This window comes from Misgurnus anguillicaudatus, chromosome 19 (assembly GCF_027580225.2).
Source record: "Misgurnus anguillicaudatus chromosome 19, ASM2758022v2, whole genome shotgun sequence".
NCBI classification, from domain to species: domain Eukaryota; kingdom Metazoa; phylum Chordata; class Actinopteri; order Cypriniformes; family Cobitidae; genus Misgurnus; species Misgurnus anguillicaudatus.
Genome location: NC_073355.2, coordinates 15,911,283 through 15,926,554, shown reverse-complemented (window position 1 = coordinate 15,926,554; position 15,272 = coordinate 15,911,283). Strand labels below are relative to the sequence as shown.

The 15,272-nt window shown below is 39.6% G+C and overlaps 1 protein-coding gene and 1 long non-coding RNA gene across 6 annotated transcripts in view; one reads left to right on the top strand and one right to left on the bottom strand.

Moving 5' to 3' along the window:
• LOC129431787 (uncharacterized) overlaps positions 1–15,272 on the bottom strand; it is a 134,060-nt gene that overhangs the window by 34,566 nt on the left and 84,222 nt on the right. For 3 of the 4 annotated variants that reach the window (XR_012359161.1, XR_012359162.1, XR_012359164.1), the window contains exons 4-5: positions 3,984–4,092; positions 1,048–1,353 (exon numbers count right to left, since the gene is read on the bottom strand). This is a non-coding gene — a long non-coding RNA (uncharacterized lncRNA). Of the gene's footprint in view, positions 1–1,047; positions 1,354–3,983; positions 4,093–15,272 lie in introns of those variants that run through there. The other variant, XR_012359163.1, reaches the window with a different exon arrangement.
• Positions 1–15,272, top strand: part of baiap3 (BAI1 associated protein 3) — a 71,666-nt gene that overhangs the window by 40,029 nt on the left and 16,365 nt on the right. For both annotated transcript variants that reach the window (XM_055189791.2, XM_055189784.2), the window contains exons 4-22: positions 605–682; positions 759–866; positions 4,057–4,116; positions 4,681–4,747; positions 5,063–5,276; positions 5,413–5,457; positions 5,547–5,624; positions 5,798–5,903; positions 5,988–6,095; positions 8,538–8,630; positions 8,742–8,845; positions 9,027–9,144; positions 9,480–9,604; positions 11,448–11,538; positions 13,253–13,309; positions 13,819–13,916; positions 14,346–14,397; positions 14,509–14,660; positions 14,839–14,962. In XM_055189791.2, the coding sequence (XP_055045766.2) occupies positions 605–682; positions 759–866; positions 4,057–4,116; positions 4,681–4,747; positions 5,063–5,276; positions 5,413–5,457; positions 5,547–5,624; positions 5,798–5,903; positions 5,988–6,095; positions 8,538–8,630; positions 8,742–8,845; positions 9,027–9,144; positions 9,480–9,604; positions 11,448–11,538; positions 13,253–13,309; positions 13,819–13,916; positions 14,346–14,397; positions 14,509–14,660; positions 14,839–14,962 (1,878 nt within the window). The remainder of the gene's footprint in view (positions 1–604; positions 683–758; positions 867–4,056; positions 4,117–4,680; positions 4,748–5,062; positions 5,277–5,412; positions 5,458–5,546; positions 5,625–5,797; positions 5,904–5,987; positions 6,096–8,537; positions 8,631–8,741; positions 8,846–9,026; positions 9,145–9,479; positions 9,605–11,447; positions 11,539–13,252; positions 13,310–13,818; positions 13,917–14,345; positions 14,398–14,508; positions 14,661–14,838; positions 14,963–15,272) is intronic.

The following is a 15,272-nucleotide window of genomic DNA, read 5'->3' as shown; positions in this document are numbered from 1 at the left end:
AAATGCATAAAATGTCGTTGAAACCCCCTTTAAGTACTAAATAATGTGTGTTTTCAAGCAAGATAAAAGTTAAGGTGACCTGCAGTATTGTTGTCAAGTCCAACTCGAGTCCTAGCCTGACTACGTCAGACTTCGTACTTCCGCTAAACTTCATTACGCTTCTAATAGCAGAGGATGGTATTACCACGCTACTCGAGTCCCAGTCAAGACCAAGACCTTTTTTTTTACATGTTAGAGAATTGTAAAGACAAACAATAGCTTTACAAACCAGCAAGGAAAGTAATTGTTGTATCAATATATTGAACAGTCTATAAATGAGGACATAAGTAGGAGGTTAATTTGGTGTTATTGTTCAGATCCTCTTCATCTATTACCACATCTGAACTCATATTACGGATGAAATTAGAAACATCTCATTGAGAATCATTTCTAAAAGCTTCATAAATGCCTCATTCACCGGCTCATTGCTCTCGGTACATTGAAGCTCTTAAATCTACATTGACAAAGAGTTCCCGAGCTCATTGTTAAGCACAAATAATGATGTCCCTCACTCTTCATTGATTACCTCTCATCTTTGTCTCTGCTGGTTCTCATGCATTTACAGGAGGAGAGCAGCTGTTCTCCTCCACCACCAGAGAGTAAGGAACAGACTTTTGTTCCAGAGAAAGCTACCAGGGATGAGGTGAGTATCCTTATACAGAATACACTGGCATTTGTCAAGGATACACACATTTATGAGATCAATTATTTCGTTTTAGCTCGACTTGCTGTACGAGGAAGCCATCTACACCGTGGTCAACCGGGTTGGGGTGCCATCACCAGAATATGTCACAAACGAAGGGGAGATTTTCAGCTATCTGCAGAAGGTGCAAACACTTTTCTTTAAAAGATTGCATTGTGCATTGCTTAAACACTTTAAAAAGTTCAACAGGTGCATCTTTTAATATCAATACAAATATCCGTAGTCTCCTGCGAGAAACCAAATCCACTGACTCAAAGAAATGTCACGCTCTGATTGATTACTTAATAGAAATGAAACAGAAGCAGTGGTGTAAAAATTAGTTTAATAGCAAAGCTATTCTTAGGGATTGTGAAGGAACGGAGGATTGCGTTTGGGTGGTGGTGGAGGGAATGTTTGTTTACTTTGTGTTGGTATTATGAGTTGGAGCAGATGCTCTTGTCTCAGACATAATTAAACATCAAAGCCCATGTCCAATGGGGATTGATGTTTGGTACTTATATTACACCCATGAAACCCCTGTCACTCCAGAGGAGCACAAATCCATTCTCAGACCAATCATACAGAGATGGCAAAAGGTCTTGCGTTTGAAGTGTCTGATGTGTAAAATTGTTCTGCAGAAAGAAAAAGAGATGGAATTTTGCCTTGGTTGCTGACATAACCCGACCTTTGATTGCCAACACTGACAAGAATAATGAATTTCAACATTCACAATTTTTGAGAACAATTATTTAAATACATAAATAAAAACACTAAATAAATAAATAAACATACAAGAATGTACACTCACCTAAAGGATTATTAGGAACACCATACTAATACTGTGTCTGACCCCCTTTCGCCTTCAGAATTCCCTTAACTCTACGTGGCATTGATTTAACAAGGTGCTGAAAGCATTCTTTAGAAATGTTGGCCCATATTAATAGGATAGCATCTTGCAGTTGATGGAGATTTGTGGGATGCACATCCAGGGCACGAAGCTCTCGTTCCACCACATCCCAAAGATGCTCTATTGGGTTGAGATCTGGTGACTGTGGGGGCCATTTTAGTACAGTGAACTCATTGTCAACTATTAAGATTCTCTATTCAATTGTCCTATAGACAAAATGAATGGAGGTCAATGGGACATGTTCAAGTGGCCTTACCCTGAATTTTGTGCAGCAGTGATGGATGTCGGACACTCGTATTAAGTTTAATTGACTTTATTGTACCACTCAAGGGGCGATAATGCACACTTAAAAGAACAAACCCTTCACTCTGAAAAAAAATGAGTGCTAAATCATAATTTTTAGTATAGCACCTATGAAGAACCATACAGGAGTTATATAGCACCACTATAGCACCAGATATGGTTCTATATAGCACAATATGGATCTATACAGGTGCTACATAGGTGTTATATGGCACTTAAAATGGTTCCACTATGATTACGAGCCAGTGAACCACTTTTGGTGCTATTTAGCACCGTTTGTTTTTAGAGTGATAGTGGCTAACTTACTGGCAACTAACGTGGCCTAATGGTAGGAGCTGACACTAACTTAACTTCAAACTTAATTGCTTAGTCTGTGCCAGAGTCTGCTTCACTGAGCAACATCACCAGGGAGAAAGAGAGAGGAAATGGAACCTGAACTCTGAGCCTAGCCAGTGCGTCTCTCCCCAGATATGTCTCCCCACCTGCTACCCAAGAGTAACGTCCTATACAGGGATTAGCTTGCGTTTGCAGCGGAGAAGGTTTGGCTGTTGGTTACGTTCATGTTCAACTGCCTACAGCACATTTTCCAGGTGCTGCTCCTTCCTTGCCACTGTGACGAAGTTGGATGTGAGCTTGACGCCACGCTCAGCACAGTCCTTGACAACGTTTATTGACCTCACTTTTTTTAAACACAGCATTGGTCACCCATCCATCGTGCCTTGTGGAGTGCTCCCGGTCGTTGGAAGGTCACTGCAGTCTGCTCTTCACTATCTACACAAGACACAGCTGCACAAAAACCAATGGTAGTCACCTCGCTTGTGGTCAGTGACTTCTTTTGCGCACCTGACAAGTTCAGCAAGAGTTGTTGCTCGGTGTTGCCATGAATGTAGCGGGACCATTGGCTGCTGGATTCTTGTGGTAACAGGTTCCATTTCTCTCTCAGATGTGTAAACAAGGTAACCTCTGGTGAGCGTGATGACTCCACCTTCAGGTCTGTGAAAACCTGGTTCAGGAGGACCTCACCGAATGGTTCCGACACCCAGACCAAAGCAGTGGTCAGCCCAGTGAGAGCTGTATGGCGATGCAGGCTGCTGTGAGATGGCCGGTGCTTGACTCGGTGTCAAATGCCATGTTGAGAACCTGGTCAGCACTGCACCAGTCCCGCAGCAACTTGCATGTCAACCAGGCAATGATCACTCCACATGCCTAATTGGTCTGCTTCTTATAGACCCTTTTACTGTTTGTACACAATGATGTATGTGTACGCGCATTTAGGCAACGGAAGTATGGTAAGAATCAACAGTGAAGCAACACAGAGAAAGTTATTTTAAAAAGTTGACATAATCAACTTTTTCTACACAGATACGAGATCCGTGTACTATAGTGGAGTGGATAGAAGACGTTAGCAGATGGCCAAAAATAAAGTTGCCAGATACATGTATGCTATTAGTATGTTATATTAGTGCAACCAAACGCAACAACCAGACATTTTGATGCTGGGAAACCATTTTAATAAACTTTCTGAGTTGCTAACATGTTAGAACCACTGGGGAACAACACCACCTCTGGCGCGCAGGCTATTTGATCACGTGAGTTGTAAAAGCGTCTATACGCCGGGACACTAAGCAGTTTCAGCCACTCTGCATCTCCAACCACCACTGTAAGATGCTCCTCCAACCACCACTGTAAGATGCTCCTCCAACCACCACTGTTAGATGCTCCTCCAACTGGTATGATAGTAATATGTAATAATACATACCCAACACAGAAAGATCACCTCAAACAGAAATATCAGCTCAGTTTTCGTGAGCTGTAGTATTGTTTACCTCAGATCTCCATGGCGAGCATGGAGCACTGTTAACCACTTTATCCAACAAAAACAGATCTGCAGTGGCACCCCTAAATCATCATGTACTGGAAAAATATTTTGCATGTGTTGTTTCTACATATATTGGAACACTTTTAGCACCCAGCCATATCAAAATTCAAGAATTGTGTTTTTTGATGCACCCTATTGTACATGCAATATTGTGTATTTAAATGGTCTCTTACCTTACATGTGTCAGTTTTACCAGCATCCTTCCACCTCCCTCTTCATGTTCATAACTTCTACTGTCTTCGTCAGGTCTTTGATATGGGCCAAGAGGAACATGACATCATCCTGCAAAGAGTTCGAGAATCCAAGGTGATGATGGTCACACTGTTTTTTGTCATATACTTTAACACTCCAACGTTCAACGTATTGCCATGTCAGTCACAAGTGACTACCGTTAACTGTTCTTCATATCAAGTGCTCCATTCATATTGGACAGATTTCACATTTTTCTTTCTTACAAGTCTAAAGAATGATGAGAAGTATTGACATCATTAAACAGGGTTGTGTTATCTTTGCGAAAGAGGCTTCCGTTGCCTCTTGTAAACACTTGAAAGGTTTTGAAGAGAGCTAAGAAAAGTTGTGCCATTTGAATGTTCTTCACAACGATCCAAACCTTCATTTACACAGCAGTCTCTCTCTACCCATGCATGTCACACACAATATACTCAACATTTGACATCTGAGAAAGAAAACTTTATTGATTCCTCTGCTACCGACAGGTGCTCGGTGATATAGCGCGACACTCTTGCATTTAATTGACTGTGTGCTCTCACCTGAGGTGCCACCCCCATGTCGAGCATCAAATGTTCACTCCTAGTTTTTATTATTGCTGTGGTGCCTAATCTAATCCATGTCTGAAATCTTTTTTTGTAGAGAGCCAGCTATTCTCTCAGGGTCTCTGTAATGAAAGGCAAAAATCTCATGGCCAAAGACGCCAATGGTAAGATGTTCTTGCCTTTCATGGCTTGGTTTGTTAATATTATATTATATATCTAATATTATATTGGTTTTCAAAGCAGAGGGACACACAGACATATTATCTAATATGTAAGTCCTTACAAAATCATCAAAGGGCATTTTATTTATTTTGCTTAATGCATCTTTTAGACTCTTTTTATGCAGGCCTTCGTAATTAATGGGACGACAAGCAATCACTGTTAATAAAGCAGATTGTTCGTTTATACCTCAGAGTACTTTATCGTATCCCAAATTGAATTAACCACCGCTCATCTTTACTTCTACGGGTGCTGTCTAGGCTACAGTGACCCCTACTGCATGCTGGGAATTCTCCTGGGACAGTCGCCCAAAGAAACAGAAGAGAAAAAAGAGAGGAAGTTCAGTTTTCGCAAGAGGCGTGAAAAGTTAGAGAAGCGCTCCAGCGTTAAGGAGGTACTGGCGGGAAGGGATATCCAGGTGACCGACGTCAAACCAGAGACCCTAAACCCGGTGTGGAACGAACACTTTGTTTTGTAAGTATCTTTCTCACAACACTGCTTGAATAGATCTTATTAGATGATATAAAACCATCTTTAAGTCTGAAGTTATAATCCAGCCAATTTTGCTCGAAGTGAAAGTACGCTTATACATGTGTTTGTTTATTCGCAGTGATATTGATGATGTTCACAATGACCTTCTGCATTTGGACATATGGTGAGATGAATCAATGTGTCCTTCAGACCGAGAACAGTCATCTGCAGGCAGTTTTTCTCATCTAAAAGGATTTTATTTTATCTCTCCAGGGATCACGATGACGATGTTTCTGTTGCAGAAGCCTGTAAGAAACTGAACGAAATCAGTGGATTCAGAGGAATGGGCAGGTAGCTTATCCATCAAATGCTGTTGATTTTTTGAAAATCCAAATTCCTTTGTATGCCCAGCCAAACTTTATTGGCAGTCCAATACTTTTCTATCCTATTCTGCTATGTTTTACTGAAAATTATTTTTTAAATTCAAGTGTAATGATGTTCAAGTTGGATGACTTTCATGTTAGATATTTCAAGCAAATTGCCAAATCGGTGAGGGCCAATGGAGCAGCTGCGTCTGGAAGTGAGGAGAATGCTGATGACTTCCTGGGTTGCATCAACATCCCATTGAATGTGAGTTTTGCTTAAATCCATATTGCGGTATAGCAAGTCGCTTCTTCTGCAAATCTACTTTCATAACACGTTCTGCCTCTCTAGGAGATCCCGGTTGTTGGTTACGATAAGTGGTTTAAGTTGGAGCCGAGGTCCAGCGCCTCTAAAGTTCAAGGAGAATGTCACCTGATTCTTCGTCTCTTCACCACTCAGGTACTGCTGAGCTTTAGCAGCACTTGTCTATTACAGCAAGTGTTCACCCCTAAACCTTGTCATTATTTGCTTATCATAACATCATACCAAGTTAATTCCTCTCAAAAGTCATTTGGTGAAGTCACCCAGTTACTCATTTCGCAATAAACTACAGTGACTTGCTGGCCACTCTTATTTGACCATCTCTTTATTTTTCAATCACTGCGCAAAGAGACTTACATTGGACATACATACATGATTTATGCATCATTTAAAATGACGATGATGATGTTTCTTAACAAGAACTGTAACTTAACAAATAATATTTAAGAGACAAACAAAATATAAATGTCTACATAATGCTTGGAATGTCTTTTAAATCATGTAAGTGAAATCGAAAACAAATATTCTCATTCGGTTTAAACTGTATGAGAAGGAGGAGAGGTACCATCTTTCTCCTGATACTTTATTTTCTAAAATGACCTAAGATCGCCACACCTTCATGCCATTAATAAGTTAAAGAGCTCAGACGATCCTTATGCATAGCTCACGCCCCACAGTCAATGAACACTCAATCCCTGATCCAGTTCTGTATTTAGTGCTGTGCTGAGTTATTTTATCCGAGTGCAGCAAACATGACATCTAAATCCTTATTTGCTCACGCCTGTCTCCTCACTAAAAGTTCTCTCCAGACGCCAGTAATTCCTTTGTGCTTCCTGTTAGACACTACGCATGAAGCCCACACACATACGCTAACACACAAGGCATCATACTGTATTTGACGTGCTTTGTGGTATTCTTATAAATGACGCGACTTCAAACGGGACATCTAAAACCTTGTTTATTCACATCTATCTCTGCACAGCAAGGCATTTCTTTGCGCTGCTTTCAAACAACACGGCGATGGAGTAATGGCGTCTGTAAACAAACACGAAGTATTGATAACTTGACCCCTGTCATCCCTTACTAAATTTACCATGATTTACTATAGTATTTGTAGCTAAACCACATTAACCACAAATTTACCAGTGTCTCATTACAGAAACCAGTTTTTCTATAGTAATACAAATTTCATTCATATATTTATGAAGAGTTTGCTTCCAAAACGCAATAAATCCATTTTGACTAATTTCTGTAAAAACATGTTTTCTATACCAAGAAAGTGACAAGATAAAAACCACTATTTTCTATTACATCCACATAGCATCTTTAGGTTATAAAAACATAAAAAATCCATCAAATCCATAATTTGATTTTCAAAGATTTATTATAAAAACGATTTGATAAAAACAATGATTTTTTTTCCGAATGCTATAAATCTTTGAATCAAAATATAAATGTGCATTCATCTTTGCCATGTTATTTTCATTAAAAAAACATTAAAGGCATTAATCAAAACACTTACTCTTTTTTTTAAATGGCGTTGATCACGTTTTTGAACCAAACTCCTGTATATATATTTCTATTGTATTGAAATATTTTGTTATAAATTCACAAGTACACCTTATCATGGTTTTACAACAGAAAAAGTAGTTTCCTCAAACATTCCTGCCTAAAAGGCTCATTATGTGGCTCATTATGAAAGTCTTTGTTTCCTCAGGTGTCAATCACAGATTATTCAGAAGCTTTCACACCTCCTCGCATATGGCCTTTCTTAGAAAAAAGTGCCTTAGAAATACTTAATCAATATATTGTTTTATGTGAATGAGTAGGCAGAATGGCTTTCACATCGTTTTAAAGAATAAACCCTAGACTACTAGATCCTGTTTGGAAATAGGGTGGCCATTCGTGCCAGTTCCGCCGGACACGTCCCGGACATGTTTTCGGGTTCGTTCTCCGGAAGTCGCGCTGCTCGACCGCCCACGTCATCGAGGTTCTCACATTTCAGTTAAAATCTATTAGAAAATTAAGATTTATTTCTTTTAAGACATACAATCATTGTAGTTTCATTCTTACCTTGAAATGTAACGGTTGCTTTTCTGAAATTAAATTCAAAATATTAAACCTTGATAACGTATGCGGTCGACTAACGCGACTTCCGGAGAACAGACCCGAAAACATGTTCGGGACGTGTCCGGCAGAACTGGCACGAATGGCCACCCTATTTGGAAAAGTCTTGTTTAGTATGGGTTTTGTGGACTTATATCAGTGACTTAAAAAACGTGCATAAACATTTTCTCTCAAAAATACAAACATGTACATAAATGTTGCTCACATAATATTGTAGCCTAGTTTGTGCTGAACACAGTGTTATGAGACTTTTGTCATTATTATGTTTTTAAGCAACTGAAAAAAAACACAAATGTCATTGCAGGTCAAAACACCTACAGACTCCAGAGGGTTAAGTTAACAAAAGGCTCAAGTACAAACAATGAAAGCATTTTCATGTTTTGCTTGCTTTCATTGTTTACAACATTTAATTGTTTAAACCATTTATTCACCAAACATCCTTTAACTTAACAGAGAGATACAGCGCTGAGTAAAATGGCCTCCAATGTCACCATTCACAAGAAGATGCTGAGTCAGATTCTGGAGTACGAACACAATCAGATTCAGGTTGCACTTTTATACCAGATATATCACTTTTGTCTTGATCTGTGTTTTAATGCCACAAAAGCTTGCATTACTTGTCCCGCTTGTCAATAATTTTAACCACTTAACATCCAGAAAGAGCCTTACAACTGGAACGGACAGGTGTGCGCGGCCGCATGGACCGTGTTGTCCCATCACGCGGTGCAGGCCGACCTTTCTCCGCTGCAGCAGGCCATCATGTACGTACCAAACATTCTGAGATCATTTGCCGTGTTTTTATTAACAGCTTAAGCAAAACATGCTGATACAGTAACACCGAAACCCATCCTGAGAATCGTTGCGTGCATCAGCTACACGTCCATGCCAATAGTGAGACTGACACTAGCGTGTAAAGCGCATGTTTTGTGTTTGTGTTTGCAGCCGTTGGCAGTGTTACAGCAGTCACCACCGTTCTCAGAGGATGAGCTACGCGCTGCTACTCAGACTGCTGAAAACAGTGGAGGCGGAGTGGGAGGACGCTGGCGTGCACGGCGAGCTGGTGGGTCTTTACTAGCGACTGTGATCGTTGGATCATTCAGTAATGTGGATCAGATTTGCATTACAGGCAAATGTCTATTTAATGTATAATCAGTGCATGTATATGACACTGCAATGCAATTTAATGGTAGTAGTACACTGTCAGTACCATAAGTATCTTTACAGTACAGTAGCTTACTGAACCTAAATGCCAGGACAGATGCTGTTACACGATGGATGATGATGACTTTAGCGGTCTGCCAAAGTACTCTTAAGAGTCCGTGGAGTTTTAAACATTGAAGGCTGTAGTTTGGAATGAATTGGATGTAATCTGTCATGATGTGTTTCTGAGTGCAGGAGAGTCTCTTGGCAGAAAGCTTCAGGCTTTACTGTGATTACTGCCTATCTCAAATGAAGAGCATGCGTCAAGTGTTCCCCTGCAACAATTCGGCTGCCATCATACGCTGTGAGCTTATGCTGAGGTAAACTCATATTCAAACTGAAGCATGCACAATACCGTACGAGTATTGGGGTTAAACAAAAAGGATCACACAGAATCATGACTTAGATTATTTATACACACAATACCGATACAAAGTGAATATTGATTAAAAAATAACATTGAGAACCATAACTTGTGTTAGTTGGATTAATTTAGCTAATCTAATCAAGTTGATCTCATGGGAATTCTTACATATTTTATGAATTGGCTAAAGGGGCACATTGACTTCCATTCATCCACATGCGAATGCCTCAGAGCGAAAACGCAAACTTGTGTGAGACCAAGATTGGACATGCAAAAGACGTTTGACGTCACTTTGTGCAGTGGAAGTTTAAATTTGATGTAAAAAAAGAAGTCCGCAACGATCACATTTGGACTACAATTAGCCCCTATACAAAGGTTCAGTGAACATCAATACTGGACGTTCGGTAGACGTTTTAAAAAAAAAACGTCATCTGACGTCACAGTCTGCACCTTCAGGGGACCAAAATTGGACGTGCAAAAAGAGATGCAAAAGACGTTGGTTACGACTTCACTTTGCGCAGTGGGTCAAGTCTAGTGAACTCTGGAGATATGTGACCAGTAGAAAACTGGTACGTCATGGAGGAATCTTCCTCTCTAGTAAAAAGCAAAGATGGAAAAGGCCAAAGAACTTCCCTGCCTGTTAGGGCTGTCACAATGATTAAATAATCATCTCATCATGATTGTTTGACCTCATCGCGATGATTTCCGATCACCGCAATGATTGCACATCTCTCTAAAAAACACAAGGGGGAGCTACAGCGCCTGTATAAACAAGACAGTATCAGATTACTTTTAGATATGTGTTATGTGTATTAATATTTACTGCCAGATAAACCTTGCAAAATATTAAATTTAAATAATCACAACAATGTGCGAAAATGATTTCATGAACAAACAAAAAAATGTATGAGAATTAAATGTCAAAGCAAAAAAACAGACAATTAATCGGCATAATCGGCAAAGCTGTAAAACAGGCAATTAATCGTATTAATCATCACAATTTATTAGGCAATTAACTGTCAACCAAATTTCATAACTGTGACAGCTCTACTACCCGTATTCGCAGTAACGTACGAAAAAAAATTGCATGCTCAAAGTCTAGTTTAACTGAGTGTTATAATTTTGTACGAAGTGATTTGTACAAAAAATACGTACGATTTAAAAACACAATAATAATACCGCACCCTTAACCCCGCCCCTAAACCCAATGTCACTGGGCAAAAGCAAATTGCATAAAAACGAACAAATTTGGTCATATAAATGAATACGAATTAGCCACCTCGTAAAATTTATACGAATTGCCATGAGATTGTGTTAAATCTAACACTAAATATTAACACAAAAGTAGCCATGTAAAGCCGCCTCTAATAATAATAAATATTTTCCATGTACCTGTCCATAATGTCACTATAACTGTCTCTGACTCACAAACAGCATCCTACAATGATTCATGAACATACACACATGTACACAACATGCACATAGTCGATTTTGCGGTCGAAGGACCAAAATAGATCCATTTAAATGTGAACATTTCTGAAGTCAGTTGCAGCAGCTGTGTCTAGGAGCTCATGGTGATATGCCCTTTCTGACTCATCTGGGTAGATCTGTATTGGGTAGCGGAACACATAAAATTGATATCCTGTGGGGTTTTCCAGTGTTGCTACTACAATGTAGTACAGTACACATGGTCTCAGAGACACACCAACACACACACACAGCATAATGCATGTGATCTAGAGTATTCAGACAGCGTTTGTTAGTCATTGATCTACTCTGTGTGTGTTTGTGTGTTATAGGAGCATCGGTCACATGCAGTCCATGGCAGCTTTTAGAACAGTGTGTTCAAACCGCAACGAACTACACTTGGAAATAGCTACAGTTATAAAGGTACAGTAATAAAAAAACTACATTTAATTATATTGAACATGCAATATTACAGTGTGTAGCATGCAGTGTATTGTTATTTATTTTATGGTGCTCTGGAATGCTTGATTCTGGCCAGTTGTAACATTCCCAGATAACAACCACCTGAAACTAATGACACAGCCTCGTCCGTGTACTGTCAGTCATATTGGCACGTGCAATTTATTAATGTTTAGGCAGCCGGTTGTTATCACAGAAATAAGCCCTGACAGTGTGATCAGGACCTGCCGCGAAGCAGTGAACAACCTGCTGCCTGTGCATTATCCCACTTATTACAGGCCTATTTACTTCATAAGTAAGTTAAAGGAATAGTCTACTCATTTTCAATATTAAAATATGTTATTACCTTAATTAAGAATTGTTGATACATCCCTCTATCATCTGTGTGCGTGCACGTAAGCGCTGGAGCGCTGGACGCTTCAATAGCATTTAGCTTAGCCCCATTCATTCAATGGTACCATTTAGAGATAAAGTTAGAAGTGACAAAACACATCAACGTTTTTCCTATTTAAGACGAGTAGTTATACGAGCAAGTTTGGTGGTACAAAATAAAACGTAGCGCTTTTCTAAGCGGATTTAAAAGAGGAACTACATTTTATGGCGTAATAGCACTTTTGGGAGTACTTCGACTCGGCGCAGTAACACCCTCCCTCTCCCATTATGAGAGGGAGAAAGGGAGCGGACTTTTCAGTTAACGGACAAGTTCGGTATTTTACACTTAAAGCCCTGTTTTCAGATTGTTTAGGATAAAATAGAACGGTTTTGACTGAAATTTGGACATATGCGGCTGGCCTGGGAATTTTCGGTTTCTGTGGTATCACCCCCTCACCCTCACAATGGCTACATAGGTGCACTGGAACAATCCTTCCTATAATGCATTAAACTTTCATTTACAAAGACGTAAAGCTCACTGAGTGGTCAGGGGTGTTCACTGGTATGCTCACGCTGCAAAAGATGCTTTCCAACAGGTTTTATCGTAGTTTTTGTCCAACTCCATTGACTTGTATTAGATGTGCTGTGAGGTACAGTATTACTCCGCCGCCGAAAATGGAGTTGTTTGTATTCTTGCAATTGGCAAAGGTGGATTATCGCCACCAACTGGGCTGGAGTGTTTATTTTCAAGCTCTCGGCGGAAGAATATACAGGTGTGAGGCGTTTGGAAAAATAGGTCCACAAGTTTACAACGATCACCTGTTGAAAGGCATCTTTTGCGGCGGTTTTTGTGTGGGCATGTCGGTGAACGCCCCTGGCCACTCGGTGAGTTTCACGTCTTTGTTAACGAAAGTTTAATGCATTTTAGGAAGGATTGTTCCAGTGTACCTATGCAGCCATTGTAGAGGTGGGAGGTGAAATAACAAACACCCGAAAATTCTCGGGACAGCATCATATGTCCAAATTTCAGTCAAAACCGTTCTATTTCATCATAAACAATCTGAAAACAGGGCTTTAAGTGTACAATACCGAACTTGTCCTTTAAAATTTTAGGTGTTACAAATTGAAGTAATTTTTTTACTTAAATTTGAAGTAATTTTTAACTTAAAGTAAGAATCTGTTACAATAAATCATTACAGGGATTATTACCTCAGGCCAGCTGTACATTATCGCTTACTTAATAATTAGATATAAAATAATAAAACAATAACAACTTATTGTTTTCTTTGCTTATTCTTTCATTTAGAAAGGCACCGTTGAGTGGTACGAAGGAATAATATCAAACATTAAACCAGACGAAGGGGTAAGTGTTTGCAATTAGCAATCAAGTCTATAATTTCATCTAAACTATTTAGATAGCAAATCACAAGCTTAGGTAAATGAAAACGGAGTTCTTATTACTTCTTATATTACACGGCATGTAATATAAACCTGAAACATACAAAGCAATCTGTATTAAGTATCTGCATGGGTATTTTATTGCTTTAATTTATTTCAGAAAAAGGCATAGTGCTGTAGATACACGCCTAAAGATAAAGGTGCTTCACAATTCTATAGAAGAACCATTTTTGCATGAAGTGGTTCCATAAAGAACCTTTTTCTAGGTTGTTTTGTAGTGAAAAATGGTTCAATATAAGACAGAAATGGTTCTTCGAAGAATGATTGTGGCATCGCATGTAAAGATCCTTCCAACCACCTTTATTTTTAAGAGTCCAGGGCTCCAGCAGTTTTATTATTAGCTCTATTAAACAAGCTAGGGTTGCTTTAGCCAGGGTTTTCTAGCTCACATGGCGGTTGTCTGCGTGTCAACAGATTCTAGAGGAACAGATGAGGCGTTTGGTTCTGGTGGTTGATGCAGTTTGTTCTGATGTGCAGAGAGGCCAGAATGTCTACAACAAGCTTTATTACAGGTACATTCTGATGTGTTTCTCTTAAAGGCAGGGTGCGTGATCTCTGAAAGCCAATGTTGACATTTAAAATCACCTAAACAAACACGCCCCTACCCCAGAATCTGGACCTTTATTTGATAGACCCGTTTTCAGAAATCACGCACCCCGCCTTTAAAGCTGAAGTGTTTCATTTCAGTGCCAAAAATGGTTGGTTGATGTTTTCAACAGAGCAATGAGAAAAGTGTTAATCATGATAAAGAGATTTGATAATGCCACAAAGTCAGAGTGTTTAGAGACTTCAGGGAAATCAGCATATTGAATGTGTGAATTTTTTTTTATATGACAAAACGTTTGCATCATCTGAAGGTGAAACACACCAGCAGTCATTAGAATAATCATTTTGTAGCTTTTTTTAGAAAGCAGAATATATCTTATTGTTTTCTCTTTCAGCTCTGTGAAAGTCGACTTCTTCAGTATTTCCTACCGGCAGTTAGAGAAACTTGTAAGTTTGATGGCCCCGGGGGAATGTTTACAGATCTCAGTTATAAATAATTCCTGCTTGGATAAACACAGGTTGGGCGACAGAAATGGATCTGTAATCTTGCGTCTCCAGGTGGCAGATGACGTGAACGTCGCGATGGAGCGGGTGTGTGGAAACCTGGAGCAGGAAAGTGCTCGACTCACCCAGACGATGGGAGAAACCCTGTTCGAGCTCTTCATGTCCCTAAAGTCTCTCAAACGCTTCAGGGAGTTCCTGCCTCTCAAGTTAGTCACCGTGTTCCTCTTATCTGTGAGGGTCGAGTGCTAATTTATTGGCTGTGCGATTATGGAAAGAGACTTTCAAAGAGATAGAGTCATCGCACGATGGGGGTTGATGGATCGTTGTAGATATACTTATAATTGGTTTTCCACTCTTATATTAAGTTGCGCTCTTCTCTTTCAGAGATACTAAGATGTTGGCTCTGACTGGATATCACAACTGGTTCAAGACCTCTATTCACAAATGGTTGCAGATTGTGCACGAAAGGTCTACTGACAGAATCCGCAAAGCTGTGGAAATGGATGAGGTGAGCTGGGACCGAGGAGGTATCACTTTGATAAATCCAATAAGTTGTCAAACCCTAAGGGGTTTAAATGGCAATGACAATATGTAGAAAGCAAGATGATTGACGATTGGTATTAAATACGCTACAAAATGGCAAGAGATCAATAAGAGAAATGTTATTGATAAGGCACAATGGTTGGAACATTTTAAATGGTACTTTGCAGAGTTGCAGACTCTTACCCTGCGTCCAAAAAGTGATGAGTTGCTGTAACTTATGTGGCGTTCACACCAGACGCGGAAGAGGCGGCAAAAAAGCGCTATTCGGGTGTAGT